The sequence below is a fragment of the Vulpes vulpes genome, chromosome 14, assembly GCF_048418805.1.
Source record: "Vulpes vulpes isolate BD-2025 chromosome 14, VulVul3, whole genome shotgun sequence".
Taxonomy (NCBI): Eukaryota; Metazoa; Chordata; class Mammalia; order Carnivora; family Canidae; genus Vulpes; species Vulpes vulpes.
In genome coordinates this window covers 102,763,177-102,786,840 of record NC_132793.1, presented here as the reverse complement: position 1 = coordinate 102,786,840, position 23,664 = coordinate 102,763,177, and the positions used below count along the sequence as shown (strand labels likewise).

General features: G+C 51.6%; 1 protein-coding gene across 4 annotated transcripts in view; it reads left to right on the top strand.

Moving 5' to 3' along the window:
- The first annotated feature begins 339 nt into the window (after positions 1–339).
- HOMER2 (homer scaffold protein 2) overlaps positions 340–23,664 on the top strand; it is a 94,300-nt gene continuing 70,975 nt past the window's right edge. For 2 of the 4 annotated variants that reach the window (XM_072737421.1, XM_072737420.1), the window contains exon 1: positions 384–511. Coding sequence is in view for 2 of the 4 variants with exons in the window: in XM_072737422.1 (XP_072593523.1) it covers positions 507–511 (5 nt within the window). In the remaining 2 variants the exon portion in view is untranslated. Of the gene's footprint in view, positions 512–23,664 lie in introns of all 4 variants that reach the window. The other 2 variants (XM_072737422.1, XM_072737419.1) reach the window with 2 other exon arrangements.

The following is a 23,664-nucleotide window of genomic DNA, read 5'->3' as shown; positions in this document are numbered from 1 at the left end:
CTGGAGACCTGACCTCGGGTCTGCAAGTGTGACCTTGGGCTCCTCACTCCCCCTGCCGGGGCCTCAGTTGCCTCATCTGCGACCGCAGGGCGGCCCCCAAAGTCCCTCCCGCTGCGAGCGCGACTCGGCGTCCAGCGGGCGGGACGCTCGCCCCCGGCGGCCAGGAGCGGGGGCGCGCCCACACCGCCCGCGGCGGGAAGGGGGCGGCGGGGAGGCGGGCGCCGCGGCCGGAGGCCCCCCGAGGTTACGTAAGGAGCGGGCGCGGGGAGCGGGGCGGGGCGGGGCGGGGCGGGGCCGGAGCGCGGCCGCCCAGCCCCCGCCGGCCCAGCCCCCGCCCGCCCGCGCCTGGCGGCGGCGGCACCGCGCACCCCGCGCAATGGAGCGGCGCCGGGGCTGAGCCGGGCGCGCACGGGCCGCCGCATGTGCGGCGCGGGGAGCGGCTGCGGAGCGCGCTGGGAGCAAGCGCCGGGGGGCCCGTCGGAGCGGCGGCCGGAGCAGCGCCGGAGATGGGGTGAGTGAGCCAGCGCCCGCCGGAGGGGCCGCCAGGCGGCCCCGGCTCCGAGCCTCCGGGGGCCGGCGCCCTCCGCGCGCGCCCGCCCGCCGCACCGGGGCCGGGGCCGGGGCGGGGGCCGGGGGCCGGGGCCGGGGGCGAGCGCGGGGCGGCGCCTGCGCCTGCCAGCCCGGGGGGTCCCGACCCCGCGCCCTCCGCCCCCGGCACGGGCGGCCCGGCCTGGGCGCGGACTTTCGGGCCTCCTCCTCCGAGCTGGCCCCCGGGGCGCGGCAGCGGCAGCGGCGGGGACGGGGACCCTGGCCGGGCTCCCGCGGTCCCCGGGCGCGACCAACTCCGGGGCCTGTGTTTGTGAGTGTGAGAAGCAGCTTGTCGTCCTCCACGACAGAATGGAAATAGAAGTTTTCCTGGAAAGGAAGCAGACCGGATAATCGTGCCCGCCCCCCACCCCGCTCGAGCGTAGGAATAGTGGACTTGGACTCTGCTTCCAGACGGAGGAGGGTGAGAGTCTGGAAGGAGCCGGGTGAGGCTCCGGTCCTCCACACAGCGGAGTAAGATGCTCGGGGGAGAAGTTAAAGCACTCTGTGCAAGTGACTAATGCTCGAGTCTATAAAGTAATTTAAAAAGCAGGATAGATTTCTCTTCGGCGTCTCCGCGAGCAGCAGGCGCTGTGAGTCAGGGAGCCACTGTGCTAACAACACGATTAACTCCTTACACCTGCTCACCCGCCGGGAGCACGTGGTGACGATTTCCTGGAACAGTTAATTATGCCCATTTTACAGATGAGGAAACTGATGCTTTAAGTGGTTCGGTGACTATCCCCAGTTGGGCAGCTGATGAGCGTTTGTAGAAGGACATTTGTGCCTCAGCAGAGGGGAAGCCCCAGCCTGACAGGGACCCTGGGGTGGTGGGGGGTGTGGGCCGGTGAACCAGAGTTCCTGAATTGTCCCCTGCTGCTGTAAGTAGGGCGGCCTTCAAACGGCCCTCCTGACCCTAAGACTTCTGCTGGGTGGGTCTAGAGGTCGTTCTTTTCTCTATGGGGTTGGGGAGGAGTGGAAAGGGGTGAAATTGTCCTGGTGGCCTGACCTAGCTCCCAGGGTCAGTGGCTCTATTGTACCGCACTCCACATAAATTTCTGGAGTCATCTTCTCCAGCGAATATTGTCTGTGGGGTCTGCAAGTATCAGAAGGAACCAGAGGCAGGTGGAGAGGAATTTCGTTGAAGGAAAGTGTGAGGGCTCCAGACCTCCATGAGTAGAGCAGAGGGACCGAGAGGTTGGCTTAAGAGATTGGTGCCAATCCAGGAGATTGCACACATAGAGCAACTATGGTTGATTTTTACCAGAGGCACACTGGTTGGAAAGCAGGTTTTCTGTAACATTTCCAGTGACCTCTTTGTGCAGTGGGAACCTTTGAGATTCTCAGATTTCATACTTAAAAAAATGTACGAGGTGGGGGCAGCGGGAAGGAGTTGGCTAATGTAGGTCTCAAGATGGAAGATCAAAGGGATCTGGTAATTTTAACTCTGTGCCCCCCCCCCCCCCCCCCCCCCCCCCCCCTCGGCACAGACAGCACAAACACACTTGCGTGATCAAAAACGAATATTGAAACTCTGTGGTTGAGATCAAATAGTTCTGTGGACATGAAAATGTTTACTCGTAAAAGCTTGAAGAAAATGTCAGAAGGTAATGTTTGTTTGTGGAGCATCAGGGAGGAGTAGCTCAGGGAGCTTGTTGAAAGGGAATGTGGCTTTCCTGTCGTTTTAGCATCACTCGGTACATGTGTGTTACTCCCTTCTTGTAGGTGAGGGCTGGCGTGTAACTCCTGCCTGCTTCTGCCAGCTTCACTGTACCCGCGTCTTCTGTGATTCATGTGAACATACAAACCATGGCTGTAAATTGAGATGGAGCCGGGGCTGGATGAGCAGTTGAGACAGAGGGTGGAGGGAGCCATCTCAACCTAAAATAGTACCAATGTCATCCTCTCCGAGAGTTGAGTAGGATGAGGGGGGAGAACAGAAGGGCAGCCAGGAGGGATCCTCACTGTGGTCCTGTAGCCCTGTCACGGCTCGACTGTGCAGACATGGCTGAGACTTAAGGGGGGGAAAACAAAACCCTGAGTTTACTTCTTCCTCACTTAAGATGCTTATCCTCTTTCACACATTCACTTTCTGCTTCTCTTCTGTGAAGTGGTTTTGCATTAAGCCTGTGGTTTCCCCAGTAAGTTTGTTTTCTCTGCCTGAGGAAGAGGCCGCTGGTGCAGACCTTCTCACATCTCAGACCTCTCGTCTCCTCACATATACCTGCCTCCCTTTGCTGACAGAACAGGTCCCTCCACAGACTGAGGAAAGCCTCGTCTTCCTACTACCTGCACTACCCTGGTGGCTTTCTTCCCACCTGGCTCAGTGGCTGGCCAGGCCTTCGTCTTGTCACCCGGCCAGGACCATCCATCCCACCCCTCTCACCTCATCAGGCACCATCTCTCTCTCCTCCTTCCTGGGTTTTCCCAGCAGTGTACACTGGGGCTTGGCTCAGTGCCATCCAGGAGACCTTTCCTCACCCATGAGACAGTCTATGTCTGCGGGGCCCCATATGGCTGCCACCTGCCACGAGTGGCTGTTGGGCACCTGAAATGTGGCTCGTGTGACCAAGGACCTGAATTTTTAATTTAATTGGAATGGAAAAGCCACATGTGGGTGGTGGCTGCCATATTGGAGAGCAGAGCTCTAGCTTCTGTCACTTTATGGCTCTCTGCTGCTTCTCTGCTCCTTTTCACCTGAAGATGACTCAGAAGATCCACCCCAAACCCACCGTCCCCGTTGGCTCACTTCTCCTGCCATTCGTTAACCCCCACACTCTGCTGTCCCGCCCCAAGTGCAGGTCCCTGGGAACCTGCATGGGGCCAGATGGCTGTCCTTGTGTTAATCCCTCGGCTGTGTTCCTATCCACTGGCCACCCTCCCTTCCCACTGCCCTCCAGCTTCTAACTACCACACTCCCCTGCTTCTCTGCTCCCCTTCCTGATGGTTCCTCTCCAGTCTCCCTGCTCTTGCTCCTCTGACCACTGCATCATGGGGCCACTCAGGGACTAGACTGGCTTCCTTCGTGTGGTTGACACTCTCTTCCCAGGTAATATGATCCACCCCCCCCCCCCGCCCCCATCATCTCCTGGTGATTCCCATGGTTTTATTTCCAACACGGCGCTTCTGGGGGCTTCCAATTCTTGTTCATGAACGGAGCTCTTGATAACCCTTCCAGCTCTCCCCTTCCCTCCGTCTTCTCTGTCCCAGTCAGTGGCCCCACTACCCACCCTCTTGCTAGGAGTGGTCCTTGCTTCTCCTCTTCCTCATCCTCCAGGCTGTCCTAGGGTTCTACCTCTAGGTGTCCATGTGTCCTGGGATCTTGGCTCCCACTCTGGTCCTGGCCACCCTTGCCTCCTTCCTGGACCAACTTCCTCAGCTTCTGCCTTGGGTATCTCCAGTCCATTCCCTACCCGGGAGCCCGAGTGCCTGGCTTTCAAAATTGCAGATCAGAATCATATCATCCTCTTCCTTGAACACCTGTCAGCACCAGGGGCTGGCCTATACCTCATCTCCAACTTCCCTTGTCACTCCGGCCATCCCTCACTGCCTTCTGCTAACGTGAGCCTCATTGCTATTCTTGTTCTGCCTGAGGATCTTTGAACTTGCCCTTCCCTTTGCCTGGGATGCTCTTGCCTTGGCTCTGCAAATACCTTCCTCCTCCTTATGCTTTGGATTCCGGCATCAGGGTCACCTGCAGTCTTTCCTGACCCCCACCTTTACTTGCTAGCATAGCCACAGCTTTTTTTCTACAGTTGCTCACTGCAGCACATATGTAATCATTTGGGCTTTGTTTACTTAATTATAATCCGTCTTCCCCAATAACATCCCACAAAGATAGGGTCTTACCTCTTTCTCCAGTGTTTTTCAACACTTAGCACAGTGACAGGTGCCAAATAGGCCCCCAGTATTTTTTGATTGAGTTAATGCTTGACTGAGGTGGGTGGCCTTGCTTGGATGCCGGCCTGGAAGTTGTGATAATTTTTGGATTACCTTTTATATAGCTTGCTTAATTGAGGGTTGCAAGGGCCAAGAGAGAAAGAAATCACATTTGGATGCAATTTTCTTTTAATGCTAAAGCAAGCCACTTAGCTTTTAGTAGGACTTGGGTTAATTCTCAAGCTGTCAGCTGTCATCCGAGTACTGGGGTTGTAAATTATCTTTTTACCCGCCTGCAAAAGGTAACAGAAAAGCCGGCTTGCCTGCTGTTGTGACTTTTAGCTGATTTTGTCAGTGTTTACAAACAAGATCTACTGTAGTTCTGCTTGGCTTCGGTTTACACCCCTTGATTTTGTCCAGCCAAGATTACGTTGCAGGGTGTGGTGGGCACAGTTGAAGTTATCTGACACCCAGGGCATTCTTTTGGTAATCTAGACTGGTTAGCTTTCTCTTGCTGTTCATTACTTCCTCTCTAACTTTCCATTCCTCCTGCAAAGGACTTTGCTCTGGGGTTCATGTTGACTAAAACAGGTAACATTTCTCAGATGCCTTGAGGGAACTTGTCTTTCTGGGTCCTGCCTTGGGTTTTCTAAACTTCACTTCCTAAGTTTCCTTCGATCTGTTCATCTCTAAAGCATTTGGAGGGTCTTTTGGAAACACAGGATGAGCAGACCTTCTAGGTCACTCCTGCCTTTACAGAGTTTGTGTTTTAGAATCAGAGATAAGCCACATATAGAAGTTCCAGTTTTATGTATGAGTTGAAACAAAATGTTGCCCTCCAAAAATGTTAAAGGCAGTGCCGGCCTATTTGGGGCACTTAGGACAGATGCCCTGGTATGCTATAGAGAGTGCCAGGGGGCCGTTAGCATTTAGGATCACCCTCATTATGTAGGCAGCCCTTAGCATCTCCCTTTGTGCAAGAGTTGGAAAAAAAAAAAACCAAAAACACCCACCATAGTATTTGGAATGGGGTAGGCACTGAATAGATATGTATGGAATGAATGAATGAATGAATAGGAATGAGTGAAGACTCTTTGGGTTAACTTTCACTTTGGGGAGAGGCCATGATTCTTGTAGGCTACAGCACCGAAACCCCTCGCCCTTGAGAGTTTTCCGATGGGGTCAAGGGCACATTTGTTGCTCCTACACGGTCCTTTGGAGGAGAACTCAGAGCAGAGCAGGTGGTTTGTTTTTGTCAAGTGGGTGTTGTGATTTGTGTAAATCATTAGCTTTCTTTTCTGCAGTGGCTCCTGGGGAACTTAGAGTTAAATATGTGTTCAGTCTTAGCAAAATTTATCAGACCTCATCCATCACCTTTATTCTTTGCTCCATCTTACAGCCCTCCCTTGTTCGCCTTTTCTCTTGCTCATCTACCACTTATTTTTTTTAAACAAAATGAAAATAGCTTTGCTTTTTTCTAATTATAAAAATGCTACATGTTCATACAAAAACATAGCAGCATAGAGAAGGAAGTGAAAATTACTTGTCATCCCATGTCTCAGGGATGACCTCCCTCAGTAATCAAGTGTCTGTCTGCAGACTTCTTGTCTATGTATGTCCCCGTGTCTAGATGTAGGTCTACCTGGAACAAATGTATTTTTAACAAAATGGAATCATACCCTACATCTGTTTTGAAATGTAAGTTTTGTAACTTAAAATACCTTGAGTGGACATCTTTTCATGCCAGTAACTATAAATACGCATCAGTATTTAAATCCACACCTACTTCTGATTCTTCATTTTGCTAAATTTTATGCATCTTTGAAAACTTGCTTGAATCCCCTCTAGAATAAGGCAGGGTATTTGGGGGGGGAAAGACATTTTGACAGTTCCTTAAAGCAGTTGGTTGCTCTAAATGAATTACCGAAGGAAAGAAATGGTAGAGAAACCAGGATCACAATTAACATTGGGTAATTTGTGGCAACTGTGTAATTTTGGGTGAGTCACTGCTTCTTAGTGAATCTTGGTAGGAACATCAAGGATTCATCACTGTTGCTAAGGGTGGTTGGTGGACTAGGACCCAGCTGCTCAGATTGTTTCTCCTCGTTTGGAAATATCGGGGCAGAGTGATTCTCCTTTCAGACCTGGACAAGAATGTTCTCTGCAAGCAGAAAGCACCCATGCCCACCCCTGAGTGCCCTTTCTGCTTCAAAGCCCTTTGTCTGGTGGGTACCACAGCCCCTCCTTCAGAGAATCGCCTTGGCAAGAGGGTTGGCAAGGACGTATATATGGGAAGGACATTGTATTCCCTGCCTTAGTTATGAGGCAATTAAAACGCACACACACAAAACCTGGATAAATCCTGTGACATGTCACCTCTGCCAGCATAGGCATCTAAAATCTTTGGAAAAATCTACCTTTGGTACATGGAGTGGGGATGCGAAGCACTTGAAAAACTTTACATTTCTCCAAAAAAGCAGTGAACACAAAACTAGTATAACATTGTATGTCAATTGTACTTCAATAATTTTTATAACAGTGTAAAAAAGGTGAACAGCAGTCCAGAAACTGGCTTACGATAGACGAGAAAGCATTTTATCAGAAATCTCAGATGCCAAATCCTGACCTTATAGATCTTGAGAGTTAGACTGTTTTTTTTTCCCCAGTGTGTTTGCATTTCTAGATATTGTACAGTGCTTATGGGCCAGGAGGTGAACACTGGTGTCATGAGCCAGTTTCCTAGTGGGGTGTGCTTGTGTGGGAAGCATCAGGTTGGGAGCCTCTGCTAAACTACGATGAAGTCTCCAGTAGTTCTGCCACCGGGTGCTGTTAGTCATATGGTGTCATTCTGGTAGAATTTATTTAAATTATATTTCAAATTAGCTTGTTAGAATAAAAATATGCTTGTGGGGAACACATTTAGACATTTGTCAACGATTCGAGAGATTTAAGGAAAAAAAAACATTTTTATTCACAAGCCTGGTTGATAGTCATATTATTATTCCTCTGGGGAACTGGGGACTGTGGCATCACCACCAGCCAAAGTGGTTAGCCTGAGAGGTGTGCAGTGTGCAGGTGCCTCCCAGCCGAACAGAAGCTGGATCCCAGCTAAGGGAGCGGCTCTTGCAGACCCCTTTCTCTTGACCTTGCCCCAGGGAGGTCACAAGTAAGGGCAGCAGAGGCTCTTTGTCCTCTGGCTCTGGGGGGAGCTCTCATCTGTGGATTATTGGGCCGGGGGTGTCCACAGGGGCCCAATTAGTGAGGAATATCCCAGATCCTGCTGCCTGGGTATCGGATTCCTTCTGGGATCTTTAATTGGGAAAGCTTTTAGTGGAGTTGTTCAGATATATGGAGGGAAGGAGAGTTGCTTTGACTTCTGTTGCCTTGGGGGAGGAGGGGACCAGAAGGTCCTCATGGGGAAAAGGAATGGAGCCTGATCTGGGAGGCTCCAAGGGGCTGGAAGAGGAGCTCTAGCAGAGCCAGCTTCCTTGCCTATTTCGCTCATGCAGATTGAGGAAGAACTGTCTGACGCCCCTAGAGACTAGAGGTAGAACTGGCCGTCTCACCTGGTGGCCAGTTTACGGACGTGGACAGAGGAGGATGGTTAAGTACAGTCGAACCCAGCCCCCTCAGCTGTGTGAGCTTGAAGCAGTCCTTTTCTCTCTGACTTCACTGTCTTCATCTGTTAAATACACAGTGAGGTAACTGAGCAGGGAATGTGTGTAAAGCGTTTAGCACAATGCCTGGCACAGAAGTAATGTGTGAATGGTGGCCAGGTTTATCACCATTGTCATTGTCATCACCATCCTCTCTGCTTTGGGTGGGGTTTGGAGGGAGATCCCTGAAGGACCTTCTGGAATATGCTGACAGGGATGTTCCATTCCCTTGTCTTGGATCCTCTCGGGTACCCCACCCCCACCCCTGCCTTGGTCCTCTGCTGCTTGCTGCCACTCCTGAGCAGCACCAGCGTCAGTTCCCTGTCATTAGACAACCCTGACAATATGAAGCCTTGCTCACACCACAAAACCTGTCAGGTGATGTGGGTGGACGGTCACTGGCCAGAGGTGGAAGGTGAGGAGAGCCGACTGACCCACGTTTGTCAACAAGACCAGTCTTCTGTCCCAACCTGTTGTCGACACAGGGAGGTATTAGTAGAGATTTCTCCCTGCTCTGGGCATCAGACTAAGAATTTATGTTGCTGGTCAGAGAACCCTTCATTCACTCGATTTTTGATCTATTTATTCACTCATTCATTCAAGAAATTCAAGAGACCATCTGCTGTGTGTCCAGCGCTGGTTTGGGTGCCAGAAACACAGTGATAAAAGTCTGGGGCTCCACGAACAAGGCTTAAAGTCCAGTGGGTGAAGGTGGACATCAGACAGACATTGCCTAATGGATTCACTCGGGGAATATGGGGCCAGGGGCTGTGTGGACTGTGCATCAGTAGGTTTCAGGACCTCACGTTCATTTCACGGCCCTCACCCATTCCTAGGGGTCTGAACTCCTTTCTCATCACCCCAATCGCTTCATCAGTTCTTGTACCTTTCTTGAGCATCTGACCAGTGACCACCACCGAGCCATTGAGTGCCATCTCTGGGCCAGGCACCAGGAAGACAGGTTATATAACAGGATCCCTGCCCTCCTGAGGGAAAAGGAGGGTGGGAAGTCAAGAGGGCAGTGAGACAAATGCTGTTGTTGAAATATGAACAAGGATAAAGTGCTTCTTCCGCAAGAGGTGTGAGAAGGCTTCTTGAAGGAGGTGACCTTTTAACTGGGTCTTGAAGGATGGGCAGGAGTTTCCTGGGCAGATGAGGAGGAGATTGGATGGGGTGGGTGGAAGACATTTAGAGCTGCCCATGCCCATGGGAAGTGGTGAAGCATGGAGGTTGAGCCCAGAGACCCTGGATTCAGTCCTGGCTTCCCGTGCACCTGGATGTATGACCTGGAGCAAGACACTGACCTCCTTTGAACTTCAGTTTCCTCATCTGTGAAATGTGAATGATAACAGTACTGACATCATAGGGTCATCATGAGGAGTTGAGGAAACGCATGTTTTGATGTACCTTAGCTATCTAGTGGGCAGGGAGGTGAGGGAGAGTGTGAAGGTCATGGACAGCTCAGGAGCACAGAAGGTGGGAAAAATATAGCCTCTGTGCCTCGGTGCTGGGACTCAATCCTGTGGGTGGCTGGGAGCCTGCCAGAGGTGAGGCCATGGTGAGGGGAGCAGTTGGTCCTGGTACCAAAGAAAGAGACCTGGAGGAGGCAGTGCTAGGCAGTGAGCTCGGGGAGCAGGAGAAGATGGGGTGCTATATACCAGGGAATTTGGACTCCAGTCTGTAGACTATGAGAGAGCACTTTCAGGCCCAAGGACGAGAGTAATACTTGGAGCCAGATGGTTATTCTGGAGGCAGTAGCGAAAGGGGCAGCGTGGAGAGTTAATGGACCATGCTGGGAGCAGAGGGGCGGAGGGGAGAGGACATGGCACAGTTCTAAACCTCGCCCTGTTCAGTAAGGGATCCGACGTGGTCTCCAGGAATCCTCGAAATACAAGAAAATGGATGATATATAAAAGGCACCTCGCTGGTGCCTCCCACCCCACCAGGAGGGCTGGAGAGTCTTTCCTATAGCATCACTAAATTGAGCCACAAAGAAACTATCACTTCATGAGGCGTTAGCAGGTTGGAGTTACTGTGTCTGTACAATATCACACTGACTCTCGCAGCACCCACTTTCTTGGTTGGGAGACTGGCCTGGAGAGATTCAGGGATACGTTTGGATTCCCTCAGGAAGGCAGAGTTTGGGAATACAGCTTGAGTCTGTTTGGGAGCAAAACCCCTGTTCTTCAGAGGCACTGTACAAGTCATGTGGTCAGTGGACGCACAGTTCTTGACTGCTGGGATGAGACCAAGGAAGAGCCTGGGTTGCCAACAGTTCAGATGTTTCTCAGCTGTGTGACTGATGCCATGGGATGAGGTTGGGATTACAAGGGAGGTGCAGTTTTTGGGGAGACAATTGTGAGAGCTTAGTTTTGGGTGAATATGCTGAATGTCCACCCCATGTCTTCCATGGGGTGGCCTCTGTCAGTAGGAATTCGGCTCTGGCACTCAGCAGTCAGGATGAAGCCAGAAGTATGGGTTTAGGAGCCATCACCTTTGGATTTGGTCTCCCATGGAGAGGACAGGTCAGGAAGATGACAGTGCAGCTCTGGATAAGGGTGGCAGTTGAAGGAATTGAGAAGAAGCCCATGGATGGGACAGAGGCCAGAAGAGTCTGAGAGCAGAGGTGAAAGGTGTCTTGGGAGCCAGAGGAAAGGAGTTGAGCTGGGTGGCTGCTCTTGGGATCAAAGCCTCAGAAAGCTTGGAGAAAGGTGAGGACCCAAGTACCACAGTGTGTGTGTGTGTGTGGGGGGGTGGTGTCAGGGCATGGATGGGTGGATTTTAAGGGGAGCTCAGTGTAAGGCTCCAGTCCATTTTAGGCCTTTCAAGGAAGGGGGTATATGGTGAGGAGTAGACACACTGGCTGAAGACGAAGGGGAGCTTGTGAGTCAATCAGGGTCTGACTTTGTCTCGTAAGTTGAGCATGTTGGGAACTGAGGGCAAAGAAAAGAGATTGAAGATTACCAGAGAAGGTGAGAGGCAGTGAGCTGGAGGCTGGAGGGAACTGGAGCAAGAGCCTCAGGGGAGGAGGAAGCCTCCAGAGGGGCCCGGGGAGTTGTCCTCCGAGAAGGTGAGTTGCAGGAATAGAGGCTTTCTGAGGCTGTGGTGGGAAGGGGAATGAGGAGCTGGATAGGGTGGCTTTTCCTTCTCAGTGTGAGCTAAAGAACTGCTCTGAGGACCAGAGGTATATTAGGAAGAAATAAATGGTTTGGTGCATCTGGTTGTGGAGGTCGGGGCAGGGAGTTAGCTGGGGGCAGACACACACTTGTGAGTGACCTTGGGGGCCCAGTTGGAGTCTGAAGGTGCCAGTCGCCACAGCTAAAAACTCACCAAGTGACCCGGGGAGCAGGAGCAGAGGCAAGTGGTCCCAGACCCAGGTTGGGGGCATTCAGAGCCGGCTGCCCTGGCTGGGCTCTGAGTGTCCTGCCGTCCACAGCAGAGGGAGGTACACTGTGTGGGAGGAGGGGGAGCCTGCTCAGTCACCTTTCTGCCCTCACTCCTCCGAGCAGCCAGTCATTGTTCTGTTTTTGATAATTCTTCCAGACCCTTTCTAAAAAATGCATTAAAATTCTTGCCAGCATGACCCCTTTGAATAATGAGATCTGTAAGTTTATTAACCTCTGTGAGAAGTGGATTTCCTTGCTCCATGGGAGCAGATAATCTCTGGGAGGGATGGACATTAATGTGCTGACCTGGAGGCTGAGCGCGACGCCTGAGGGCAGAGGCAGGGTGGTGGTGGCAGCTCATCGGTGCTCCCCGCCCCCGCCTGGCTTACCAGGTGGCTGGTTGCTGCTGCACTTCACTTCCCAGTCAGCCCTGCTCAGGGAGTCTCCCCGGGGCCCAAAGTCGAGGTGCTCAGAGAAACCCTGTCTCTTTGGATGAGTCTAATTCTTTAAGCGGGGGAGAGGAGGAGATGGGAGCATTGAATCTTGTGCAGACGAGAATACCTAGACTGTGTGTTCATTCACAAAGGCCTGAGAACCCACTAGAGTTGGCATGGGTGTTGGGATACTTGTTCTCCGACCATGTTCAAACATGTCCTCTCTCATCCCAGTGTTGGTCTTCACGTGTGCACACGTACTGAACAGTTGACATAAGCTACTTGCGAGGCATCCAGCTTAGTAGCAATGTTCTGTGACTTCAGCCTCATCAGTTTGGCATTTCAAGCCTGCTGTAACCTAGCCCGACCTGCCTGTCTTCTGGGTACCCTGAGTACTTGGCCTGTGCCCGTGTGTATCATTTATCACATAATACATTTCATTATAATGCAGTGTTCTGTCCAACATGTCATAATCTGCGTCTCCCCGCTTCCTTGCTAACCAGACCAGTGCAGCCCAGTAGAAATATCACTGCTACATATGGGATTTTTCGTGTTCTCAGGTCCACATTGAAAAAGCAAAAAAGAAACAGGTGAAATAAGTTTTAATGTGTTTTAAGCCAGCATATCCCAAATATCATCATTTCAACGTGTGATCGATAGTGAGTAAACCAGACACCTCCCTCTTACTGTGGCATTTACATTTTAGTGAAGAAGACAGATGCCAGGCGTCCCCTCGCGACATCCAGTTGCCAGTAGCTTCACAAAATGACCTGCAGGTCATGCCCCATGGGGACGATGCAAGGGCTGAGGCGGACTCTAGAATGCGTGGCTCAGAGGAGGTGCCTCTCTGAAGACGTGACATTTAAGCTGCTGCCTTATGTGACGAACGGGAACAGATCATTCCCGGTGGAGGGAAGGGCAGGTGTTCAGAGTGGACAGGAGCTGCCGGGAGTGTGAGGAGTTGCCATCAGTGGGATGGAATGGTTTTTCCAGGGATGTGGCACAGTCCTCCTGAAGTTTTGGGAAAATTACCCTGGGCTCCGTAGAGACTGGATAGGAAGGGGACAAGAAATGGAGCAGGTGTGAGGCTCCTGGGCTCTAGATGACAAAGGATGCTGTCTGAGGCCCAGAAGGTCACAGGAGTGGAGGAGAGGGAGTGGAGCGGGCAGATTCCATGGAGCTTGGAGATGGCTTTGCCAGGACTTTCCACGGGACCAGATGTAGGGTAAGGGGTGAGGGAGAGGGAGGAAGCAGGAGGACTCCTTTGGTGTCTGGTTTAAGCACCCAGTTGATGTGGGGAAGCCTGGAGGAGGAGCAGGTCAGGAGCGAGGGGGGGAGTCAAGGTCAAGAAGAATCCACATGTCAAGCTTGAGGCGATGAGTGGAGTGGGGAAGAAAGCAATTAACTCTGTGTGTAGGGCTCAGCAGAAGTCAGGATAGGGCAGGGTCATGATGAAGGGCTGGGGGTGGAGCCTGGAGTCTCACACATCTCCACCTCCATGGTGGTACAGGATGGGAGCCAGCCAAGAAGAGGGGAGCCAGCCAAGAAGAGGGGAGCCAGCCAAGAAGACAGGGGAGCAGTGGTGGGGAGGGAGGAGGAACCGGGCTGGTGGCATCAGGATGGCTGATGAAGTGTCTTTAGGTAGAGGGCTTGGGTGTCCACTGTTGCTCTGCTGGGAAGTGACCTCTGACCTCTGGCTGGGAACTGGGTCAGTGGTAGGTGGAGCCAGGAGCCACTTGGTTGGTCAGGAAGGGAGGCTGGGAAGTGGGGAGGAAGCAGGGAGTAGGACAAGGACACGAGAAGCTGCTGGAGAAGGGAAGATGTGTTTAAGAGAGGAGGAGCCCAGCACAGGTAGATGCTGACAGGGATGCTGCCTGAGGGAAGGCAGAGGTGGGGTTCAGCACCAGGGGAAGGGCTGTCCCTTGTTGGGGGAGGCACCCTGTCATGGGAAGGAGGCCACCATAGGGGCAGACATAGGCAGGTTTGGATGTGGTGGAAGATGCATGAGCTCAGGTCGCGGCTGCTGTTGTCCCCACAAAGTATGGGGCAGGAGCAGGGTCGTGAGCTGAGAGCAGGGTGGAGGGTGGGGTGTGGGAAGCTTGAGGAGAAGGTGTGGATCCTCTGGGAGTGGGTGGCAAGCCTTCTAGAGAACCCTAAGCTTGTGGGCCACTGCAGAGTGACAGTTTGAGGTCAGAGAACATGAATTTAAATGAAACTTGTCCACCCACCTTTGTGGTGTCACCCAGTGGCTTGGGTGTGGGCCTGGAGGGGGTGGATGGCAGGGGCCCCAGGTTGGGCGTTTGCCACGCTGGGGAGGTAGGGTGTTCACGCAGAGTGGGAAGCAGTGACAGACCCAGGGGATTGGGTAGGGTCCGTGGAGGAAGAGAGGGAAGCCAAGAAGTGGCTGGTGGAGAGCGAGTGGAGGTGTCTGTGAGGTGGGCCATCCATCAGCAAGGGAACTGGAAGGATGGGCCATGGGGGTGGGCGGGCAGCCAGGGACTGGAGAGTCACATTGGAGGGAGTGCTTTCTTGGAGTTGAAGGATCCCGTGGATGGCCGTGGGGGAGTGCCACTGAAGGGGTGCAGGGTAGAAGGCATTGCAGCAGAGGATGAGGACTGAGTCCAGGAAATTGGGAGTTGTCCAGGTGCATGGCGACAGTGACAGGAGGTAAGCAGAGAGCGAAGCTGGGCCTGGAGCTGAAGCCCCTGAGTTGTGGCAGGAACGGACTTGGAGGCCGGTGAGCTCGGGTGGAAGGCAGCTGGCTGGGATGGCCTCGCCTCCAAGGGTGAGGTGAGAGCCACCTCCTGGTGCCACAGGCACCCCATCACCGTGTCTCCCCTGTGTTCTGCCTTCATGGGAGCCGAGAAGGGTAGGGCTGCGTATGTGGCAGGCCCTGCAGGCCTCAGGACCCGCCTGTTTTCAGGGAAAGCGTGAAGGTGAAGGGAACACCTGGTTGGGCTGCTGGTGCCTGCGGATCTAAGCACGGATTTCAGTGAGTCCCTGGAGGCGTGGACAGGGCAGGGAAGAACCTGGAGCCCAGGTGAAGCCCAGCGGCCAGGAAGGTGTGGTCTCTCGGCTCTCCCAAGAAGGGGTGGGGAACGTTCATGTCTTGGGGTGTGGTGATGGAGCACATCTCTCCAAGTATGTGAGACTCAGGGCCTCCCAGTTGCAGGTGAGCTCTGTGAGTCAGCCCTGGTGATGTGTCCATCCCAAATGCCACCAGAAACTTGGAAGACCTTCATTGAAGCATGTGATAGCTATAATAAAGGAGGCGATGGGTCTGCTTTGCTGTGCAGCTAGAATATTTGATTCTGGCACAGAATCCATCCAAATTGAGGTGTGTGGAAGGCTGTCTGGAGGAGCGGCATCAGAGCAGGAGGGACCTGGACACGTTCTGTGAGGGACGTTTCCAGTTTTGTTTTTATATTTTACTGTTTATTTATTTAAGTAATCTCTACCTCCAACATGGGGCTCAAACTCACAACCCTGAGATCAAGAGTCACATGCTCCACCGACTGAGCCAGCCAGGTGCCTCCCCACCCCCAGCAACTCCATGAGGCTGGTTTGAAGGAGGGTGTCTTAAGGAGTGGCTTCTCCGAGCAGTTCAAGGGTCTGTGAACACGCCTCCCCCAAACTGCACAGAGAATCCTGTGCATATGCTTTTCTGGGGGCAATATCCATAGTTTTTATCAGATTTTCAAAAGGGTCTTTAACCTGAAAGAGATTAGAACCACTGTTGAAAATACTTGGGGTGCATTTAGCTGGAGAGGAAAAGCCGGGCCCAGGAGGTGAGGGTGTGGGGAGAAGAGAGAGCGGTTTCCATTCACATGACCAGCTATTTGATGTTGGGCTCACTCTGTGTGGACTCAACTGCTGGAACCAGAGTTAGGGAGAAGGAGGCATAGGGAGCCTGGTTTTGGCTCTATTGGTACCTGAGGGAACTTGCAAGCACCTGTCCTAGGTGGGATATGCACAGGTGTCAAGTGACAGAAGGGGGGCCTGTTAGACCAGCAGGAACTGTGTCCAGATCTTCTTGTTCTGAGGAGTAAACAACTTGGGGTATTACTGGGTTTTCTCTGTCCTTGGGGAGAGCATCTCATGGGCTGAGCTTTGCTGAGGAAATGGAACCCTCCAGATACTCAGGTGTGTGGCTCTGGGCTGCAGAGGCCCTGGGAAACTTGTCTGGCTTTCCTGAGACTGAGAATTAAATATCACCTTGGAGAGTGGGCCCTCTGTCTGTTGCAGGGCCTCAACTGACTCCTCTGTGATGTGAGAAGTATGTTCCTTATGGTGTTGCTAAAGTATGTTCCTTATGGTGTTAGGTCCTCCCTGCATGTCATTCGGGGTGGTGAGCCTGCCTCATGGGCCATCTGTCCCCCACCTGCATGGTCTATGGGCCTGTGGCACTGGGTTCCCTTCTACCATGTGGAGTTGGGTGGCTCGTGGGTTGAAGACAGTTTTCTCTCTTAGGGGGGCCTCGTATGCCCCCGCACCCAGTGCGTTCCAAGGGATGGCTGGGGCTCCTACCTTACTTTGGCACCAACAGAATCAGATCTGCTAAATTTAAAAGTGGCTCCCATGAGACAAAAGTGATGATTAATCGAGTTTGGCTTTGTCAGAGCTTCCTCTTTTTTTTTTTTTTAATGTTTTGTTTTCTACTCTCAATCTTTTTTTCTGAAAGCAGGCATGCCTCACCAAGGTTGGAATATTCTGGAAAACTGGAATTGGAATCCCACAGTCTGATTGAAAGCCATATCACTTGCTTTAAGGGAGGAAGCTAAAAAAAAACCACTCCTTGGCTTCTCCCATGAATTTTAAATGTTCTGAAAACGTTGCCCATAAAGGAAACAATGTCTCATTCCTTAAATAATTAAGTAGAGTATACTGAGAAAGGGGTATCACCCAGGTCTGGTCACACTGTAGCCTCTGGGGGCCTCTTTCTCCAGGGGAGAGCTTGGGTGGGTGCCTGAAGAGGTTATCTTCAGGAAAATTGATGCAGCTTCAGACAGCCGCCTCTCAGGCATTTGGTGAAATTGGTGCAACCCTGGAAATGTCATGAAGGAAGGTGAAGATGGCATGCATCTTCCTCTGGGAGGCTACATCCATCAGTTGTTTGCTTTTGCCTGGTGAACTCTCTGTCACGTGACTGTCCATGAGTGAGGACAGTGGCCTCGGGCCAAGTCCGTATCCTCGCAACTGCTATAGTATTGGCACTGGTTTCTGGATGTACTTGGTAGAAATTTCTGGAGAATGTGTGTAGGGAAGAGAAGGCTACTTTATCTTCTGGCAGAAAACCCTCTTGCCAGGAGCAATGGTGGTATCTCAGTACTGGCCGATCATTTCTCAGCCACCTGCCCATTCTGGGATGAGGTGGGACCCTCCTCACTGTGGTCGCAGAATGGTATGTGCAGGACAGACATAGGGTCATGCCAGACCGGCGTTATGGTGTCTTCCTCTGTTTCTGTAGAAGAGTGAGTTCGGCCAGGGCAAGGGAACTGAATGTATTGATTATTGATATGTATTATTTCATTGGTTACTGATATATATTATTTCATGTAAGCTTTATGACTTACGGTTGAGGAAACGGGTGTTCAGAGAGCGTCAGTTCTTGGCTTGGCTGATACCTCCGGGACACGGGCTGGCAGCCGATCTCCGTGTTGTCCGGCTCTGAGGTCCACGCTCCGTAGGACTTGCGCGGTTCCATGAGAAAAATGATGCTTGTTTCAGAAGAGCCACTTGCAGTCTGATCTTTCACTTAGAAAGACGTGCCTCAGGGAAGTTCTGTCAGTACACCTTTAAAAGGGAAGGGTTCATAGCAGGGATTTGCTCTGATGGGCACACACGGCTGTTCGTACGTCTGTCTGAACGGTCCACAGATTTCTTCTGCCCGGGATCTCCTGAGCTGTTCTCTTGTTTTTCCTCCCTCATCCTTCCACCGCCCAGCTTTGCCCGGGTCCTTTCCCTCAGGTTTCAGTAGAGGCTCTCAGAACGACAGGATTCTTCAGTCTCGTTGAACTGTACATTGTGATCATATCTACTGAGACATTTTCCAGATCATGCAATCAGAATCTAAATCTTTGAAAAGTAAACTTGTTAGTCTGTGGGTCTGTGTCTGATCAGTTATATAGTTATTAATCTTGACAGGAGCAGGGCTGGTAAGCTCTCCAAAGCCCACGTTGCTCACCCTCTTCTTGGCAATGACTCAGAATCTCTCATATTTGTCACTGGTTCACACTTTAGGTGGTTGCCTGCATTGTTTGCCTAAAAGATGCATGAGTACCCACTTTTCCTTTTCCTTTTCCCTTTCCCTTTCCTTTTCCTTCTAGTGTTCTAGCTGCATTGTTGTAGCTGGGGTGCTCCTGGCTGTAACAGGACTTGCCCCTTAGGAACCTAAGTGGACAGGTGGGAAGGTGCCTTAGTGATGTGGTTTTCAGGATTGGTTTTCCAGTCAAACAGCACTTTATCTCCTGTAGCAGTTGAGGGTTTCAAGCCCCTTCATCCTAGGGAAGCGGTTGGACTGAATCTAAAGTAGTGAAATTTGGTGCTCTCCATGCATCTTATTATAAACATTGTTTGGTTTACATATGTGTCTCTTTCCCTGGAGCAAATGTCTTGCTCACTGATGGTTAAACTAACCTGGTGAATGGTGAGTGCAGCTTGAAGAGGAAGTCACAGGCTGGAATGATGATCTGAAGCCTGGATGGGGCCTTGTCATGTGTGTTTTGCTGGAAGAAGTTCATGGTTGAGGGTCTTCTAGGTCACCTGTTTTTAGAATGAAAATTTTCAAGTGGCCTCTGGAGCTGTTCTTGGTAACAGGTAATACCAGTGTCCCTTTATCTGTAGGATCACGTTTGCATGGCAGAAGCAGAAACCACTGCATGTGCTCCTGTTTCTGTGTCCAAGGGCTTCAAGTTGTGTGCTTGGGCTTATCAGAGTCAATAGCTTAATATAGGTTACCTGTGTCAAGGTGGCAGCCAGCAGAGTGGGGGTGGGGGGAGCTGAATTCTGAGTAGATGTTACTTTCTACCTCTGTTTCTCCACTCGCCTATTTAAGCCATATTTACTGAGTACCTCCAGGGGTGATGAAGACGGGTGTGCCCCGTCCTTGTAGAGCTTATAGTACAGCAGGGAAAATGGATGTTGGTTATCATTCATTCATTCATCCAACAAGGATTTGTTGAGTGTCTCTTGCACTGGGAGCTGTTCATGTATTGAGGATATCTGTAACCAGACAAGAACTTGCCTTCACGAAGCTTACATTCAAATGACACAGACAACAAATTAAAATATAACAAGTAAGTAAGTTTTATCATGTAAGGGAGGAAAACTTTCCCCCTCCTCCCTTTTTGGTTCTTTGGCTGGTCTAATAATTAAATGTACACAGAACAGATTAACAAGAGAAAAATGTAATTACATGTGGGAGCCCTGAGGATCTGAGGCTCAGGGAAGTGACTAAAGCAAGCAACTCTTTTCCCTTTGAGACAAAGAAACAATAAATTCATGAAGAATTAGAGAGACAGGTTTAGGCTCAGTATGCTCAATTAGTGAGGAAGTAACAGGGTTTGGTGATACAACTTTCTCAGCCTTGAATTCCCTGTCTCTGGTGATAAGGAGGACCTCTGTCCTCTTGGTCCCAGGAGGATACCTTTCTATGGAAGATTTACCTCCTGCTTTCAGGGGGACAGAGGGGAGTCAGATTATTCCTCTTGTACCTGCCATTTTTTTCTTTTTTCTTTTTTATTATTTATTTATGATAGTCATACAGAGAGAGAGAGGCAGAGACACAGGCAGAGGGAGAAGCAGGCTCCATGCACCGAGAGCCTGACGTGGGATTCGATCCCGGGTCTCCAGGATCGCGCCCTGGGCCAAAGGCAGGTGCCAAACCACTGCGCCACCCAGGGATCCCTGTACCTGCCATTTTTAAAGTAACTTTAATTCAAAATAGTATGCCAAAATGTTGTATTTTGGGGTGACATTTTGTGTTCCCCCTCCTTGGCATGCTGGGAGGTGGTAAGTGCTGTGGGAAACAGGAAAAGGTGTTTGGAAGTATGTGCTGGGGCAGGGGTCAGTTGCAGAGGGGGATGCAGGATGTGAAGACTATGGATAGGTTGGAGTTACAAATAAATGACAGGTTATGATAGAGTGTTGAGGGGAGGAAGAAGTATGAGCACCTGGGGATGGGGGGAGGATCATCCATGTGTGTATTGAAGTGATTGAGACTCAAGACAGGAGTCGTGTAGGAGGGAGGGACTGTGGCCTGGGAGCTAAAATCATCAAGAAATGAAGGGGAGTGACACGGGGGGTTGCTGGTTGACAGCAGCGGAGATGGGGTAGTGAATGATGGTCTGATGACAAGAGATTGAAAGCTGGGGAGTTTTAGCAGAGAGGGAAGAGAGTTGTCTGGAGGGGCGGTGAGGAACCGGTGGTCCAGGGGTATGAAGTGCTCCAAAGGGGAGTTACAGTGGGGGTACTGGCTCAGGTTGGACAGGCTGGGATACCGTATTATATGATGAATATGTATTTGGTCTTCATCCCATTCCTGGCACAGAGCTCATAAAACCTTTGGAATTTCCCGAGAGCCAAGAAGGTGTCTTTTGTTATGTTAATGAGGTGGCTTTTGGAAAGCACCTGAGGGAGGGGACCAGTTGACAGGGGAGCCAGCCCTGTGACTAGAGGCTTGGAACGTGCAGTCCCAGCTTCCTCTGTGGAGGGGAGAGGGGCTGGAGTTTGAATCAGTTGTCAGCCGTGGATGATTTAATCATTCATGCCTACATAATGAAGCCTCCATAAAACTCCAAAAGGACAGGGTTCGGAGAGCTTCTACGTTGGTAGACACGTGGAGATCCTGGGAGAATGGCTCACTCAGAGGTTGCAGAAGCTCCTCATCCCATCCCCATGCCTCACCCCGTGCATCTCTTCCATCCGCTGGTCCTGAGTTCCGTCCTTTCATAATAAACTGAGGCTCTTATAAGTACAGTGTTTCTCTGAGTTTGTGAGCCGCTCTAGCAGGTTAATGGAACCCAAGGAGGAAACTTCAGATGTAGAGCTGGTAAGTCAGAAGCTCAGGGAACAGTTGTCTCAGGGAATTGCTTGGTGGTATGAGGGGGAAACCACACATTAGAATTGGGTGTAACACCTTAGCTCCCTGAAGAGGCATCCCTGAGAGGGTGGCAGGTGGGTGGGTGTGGTCCAGAGACCATCAAGAAGGAACAGGAACTTTCTAGGGCTATACTCAGGAGGAGGCCTACTTCATGTGGGTGGAGGGCAGGGGGGACATGGAGTTTGGGAGAAGAAGGGAGCTTCCTAAGGTGTTTGTTTACTGCTATGGGAGGAGAGACCCATTTTGGTAGTTGGAGGCTGCAGAGAGATCGTGAGGCCACGGGGAGGTGTTCTGTGGCCACCTAGGAGGCAGGTGGTTGAAACACCAGGAGAGCCTCATCTTACTGATCTAGTGGTTCGTTGGTCAGCACAGTCCAAACAGGCCTGAGAGGTACCATTCAGGGTTGTGAGTCCTTGGATAGGAATTTGAAGGTCTGAGGAACTCAGGTTGAATTTTTTGGACTCTGCTGACTGTTGGGATGTTGGGAAGGGCTGTGGGGATGCTGAAGGAAGATAGCCTACGTGAGAGATAGGTAAGGATGAGCCTGTTTGCTCAGAGACCCGTCAAGCTCCTCAAGAGAGCCTTGACCTGACCGTGGTGATCAGAGAAGGAAGAGTGGCCGAAGTGGTCTAGGGAGCACAGGTGGAGGACATCTCTGGGGACCAGCGTGAAGGGCACCTGAAGCACTCACTGTGTGTTGGGCTCAGGCAGCTTCGGTGACTGTCACTTAATGGCTGTGACCTTGGGCAAGTTCCTTTATCTTTTTCCCTTTTCTGTTTTCCTCTGTGAAATGAAGACTCAGATGCTGATTTCTCAAGGTTGGTGAGAAAATCAGGTGAGATTCAGATGTCAGTGCCCAGCAGGATGGCAGCACACAGCTGCTGACCCACACATGCTAAAACCTCCAGGAAGCACCTTTTCAGAGGTACTGCTGGGAATGGGTGGGGAATGGTGGCTTTACTGTAGGACTATGGAAAGGCATTTCCTATGGAGAAAACAGATACAGGGTGGGGGGGGGGGCATGAATTTCACTGGAGATGTAAATGTGCACAGAAACCTGCAAATCTTGGAGAAGATAAAAATGAAGTAGGGAGAAGTGTACACACAGCCATCTGGCCCTTTGGAGGGGACAGGCGATGTGTCTTTGGTACAGGGGAACGAGCACGGGCTGTTCTGGGGCCAGACTCTGGGCCGCACACATGGGCCCCAGCTGTCTGACACCTGCTGGCTGCCTCATTCTGCTAAAAGTCAAGCATCAGACCTTTTACTGGAAGAGAGAAGAAACCGTGGAAGATCCAGTACTGCAGTCCCCCGCTTGATGCATTATAACCTGTAGCCCACACAGCAACCAGAGAGTGATAGGAAAACATGTCACTCTTCTGTAAGGCTTTTATTTCTAACTGTTGCAGGCCTGCTGGTACTCTGTACATTTTTCTTCCAAACCTGAAGAAGGATAAAGTATTTGCTAGGTGTTTGCTCCCACCCCTATTGTTATCTTTCCATGCACCCTGCTCTTTCACTCCTTTGTTGAGACCTGTTTATGAGGTGCCAGGCTCTGGCTGTCACATGGCACAGAAGGCGTAGTCCATGGCCCTCAAGCTCGCCGTGGCAGGGTTGCGCTTTCAGGCCAGGCAGGGCACATTGGGAAAGGTCATTCATGCAGCACGCTGGCATAAAGGGAGGAGGTGCTGGTGGGGGAGCCATAAGCTGGGCCTCTGATTATCCTGCTGCAGCCTGAGCTCGGAGGGTCAGTAGATCTGAGTAGGCCTGCGCGCGCCTGTATGTACGTGTGTACACGGGAGAAAGCATTATCTGGCAGCTCTGCTGTTGAGTTTCCACTGCTGGCCGACAGGGATCTGTTTGCTTACACCATGGAACTGCTAGGATCCCACTAGCTGGCAGCTTGTCACCCTGGGCCCTCGGCTACTTAAGTTCAACTCAGAGCTTCTGGCTTCAACTTTGAGCACTTCTCTCTCGAGGTTGTGTGGGAGCTCTGGAGATGAAGACTGATCCTTGCCCAAGGGGGCTTACTGCAGCTTGAGGGTGACAGCTCACCAATAGGTACCCAAAAACAAGACAGGATAGAAGGGCCCCAGAGGAAGTACAGAGAGCTGGGCTCCCGGGAGAGAATGCAGTCCGGTGGTGGAACTGGGTACCTGACGAAAGAGCTGAGGAGTTTGCACTTTGCCTTGAAGGGTGTGGGATTCTGACCAGGGAGGGGGTGGACCTGAGCAAGAAGCATGCTGGGAGGAGGGCACAGCTTTCCTGAAAGCACAGATAGGGGCTGAACAGGGACTTCTGTTTTTGTGAAGCCTGGAGGTTGGGTCTAGGGATTGTTGAGAAGGAGACCACAAAGTCAGGTGGAAACAAAGGCTGGGTGAGGCCTCGAATCTCAGCCCCCAGGGGGCCACCTTCAGACCCCATTTGTGAATAGGTGGACAGGGTGGACGCCTGTGGTTGGTTTGAATGGGGTGGGGTCAACAAGGGGATCGGGTGCAAAAAAGGATCCCTTCAACGCGTGTCACTCGTTTGAGGTGTGCGAGGGCTAACTTTCCATGGACCGTGGCCTCTCGCTCCTTCCGAGCCAGCATATGCCTAGTGTTGTAAGGCTCTGTAGCGCTGTG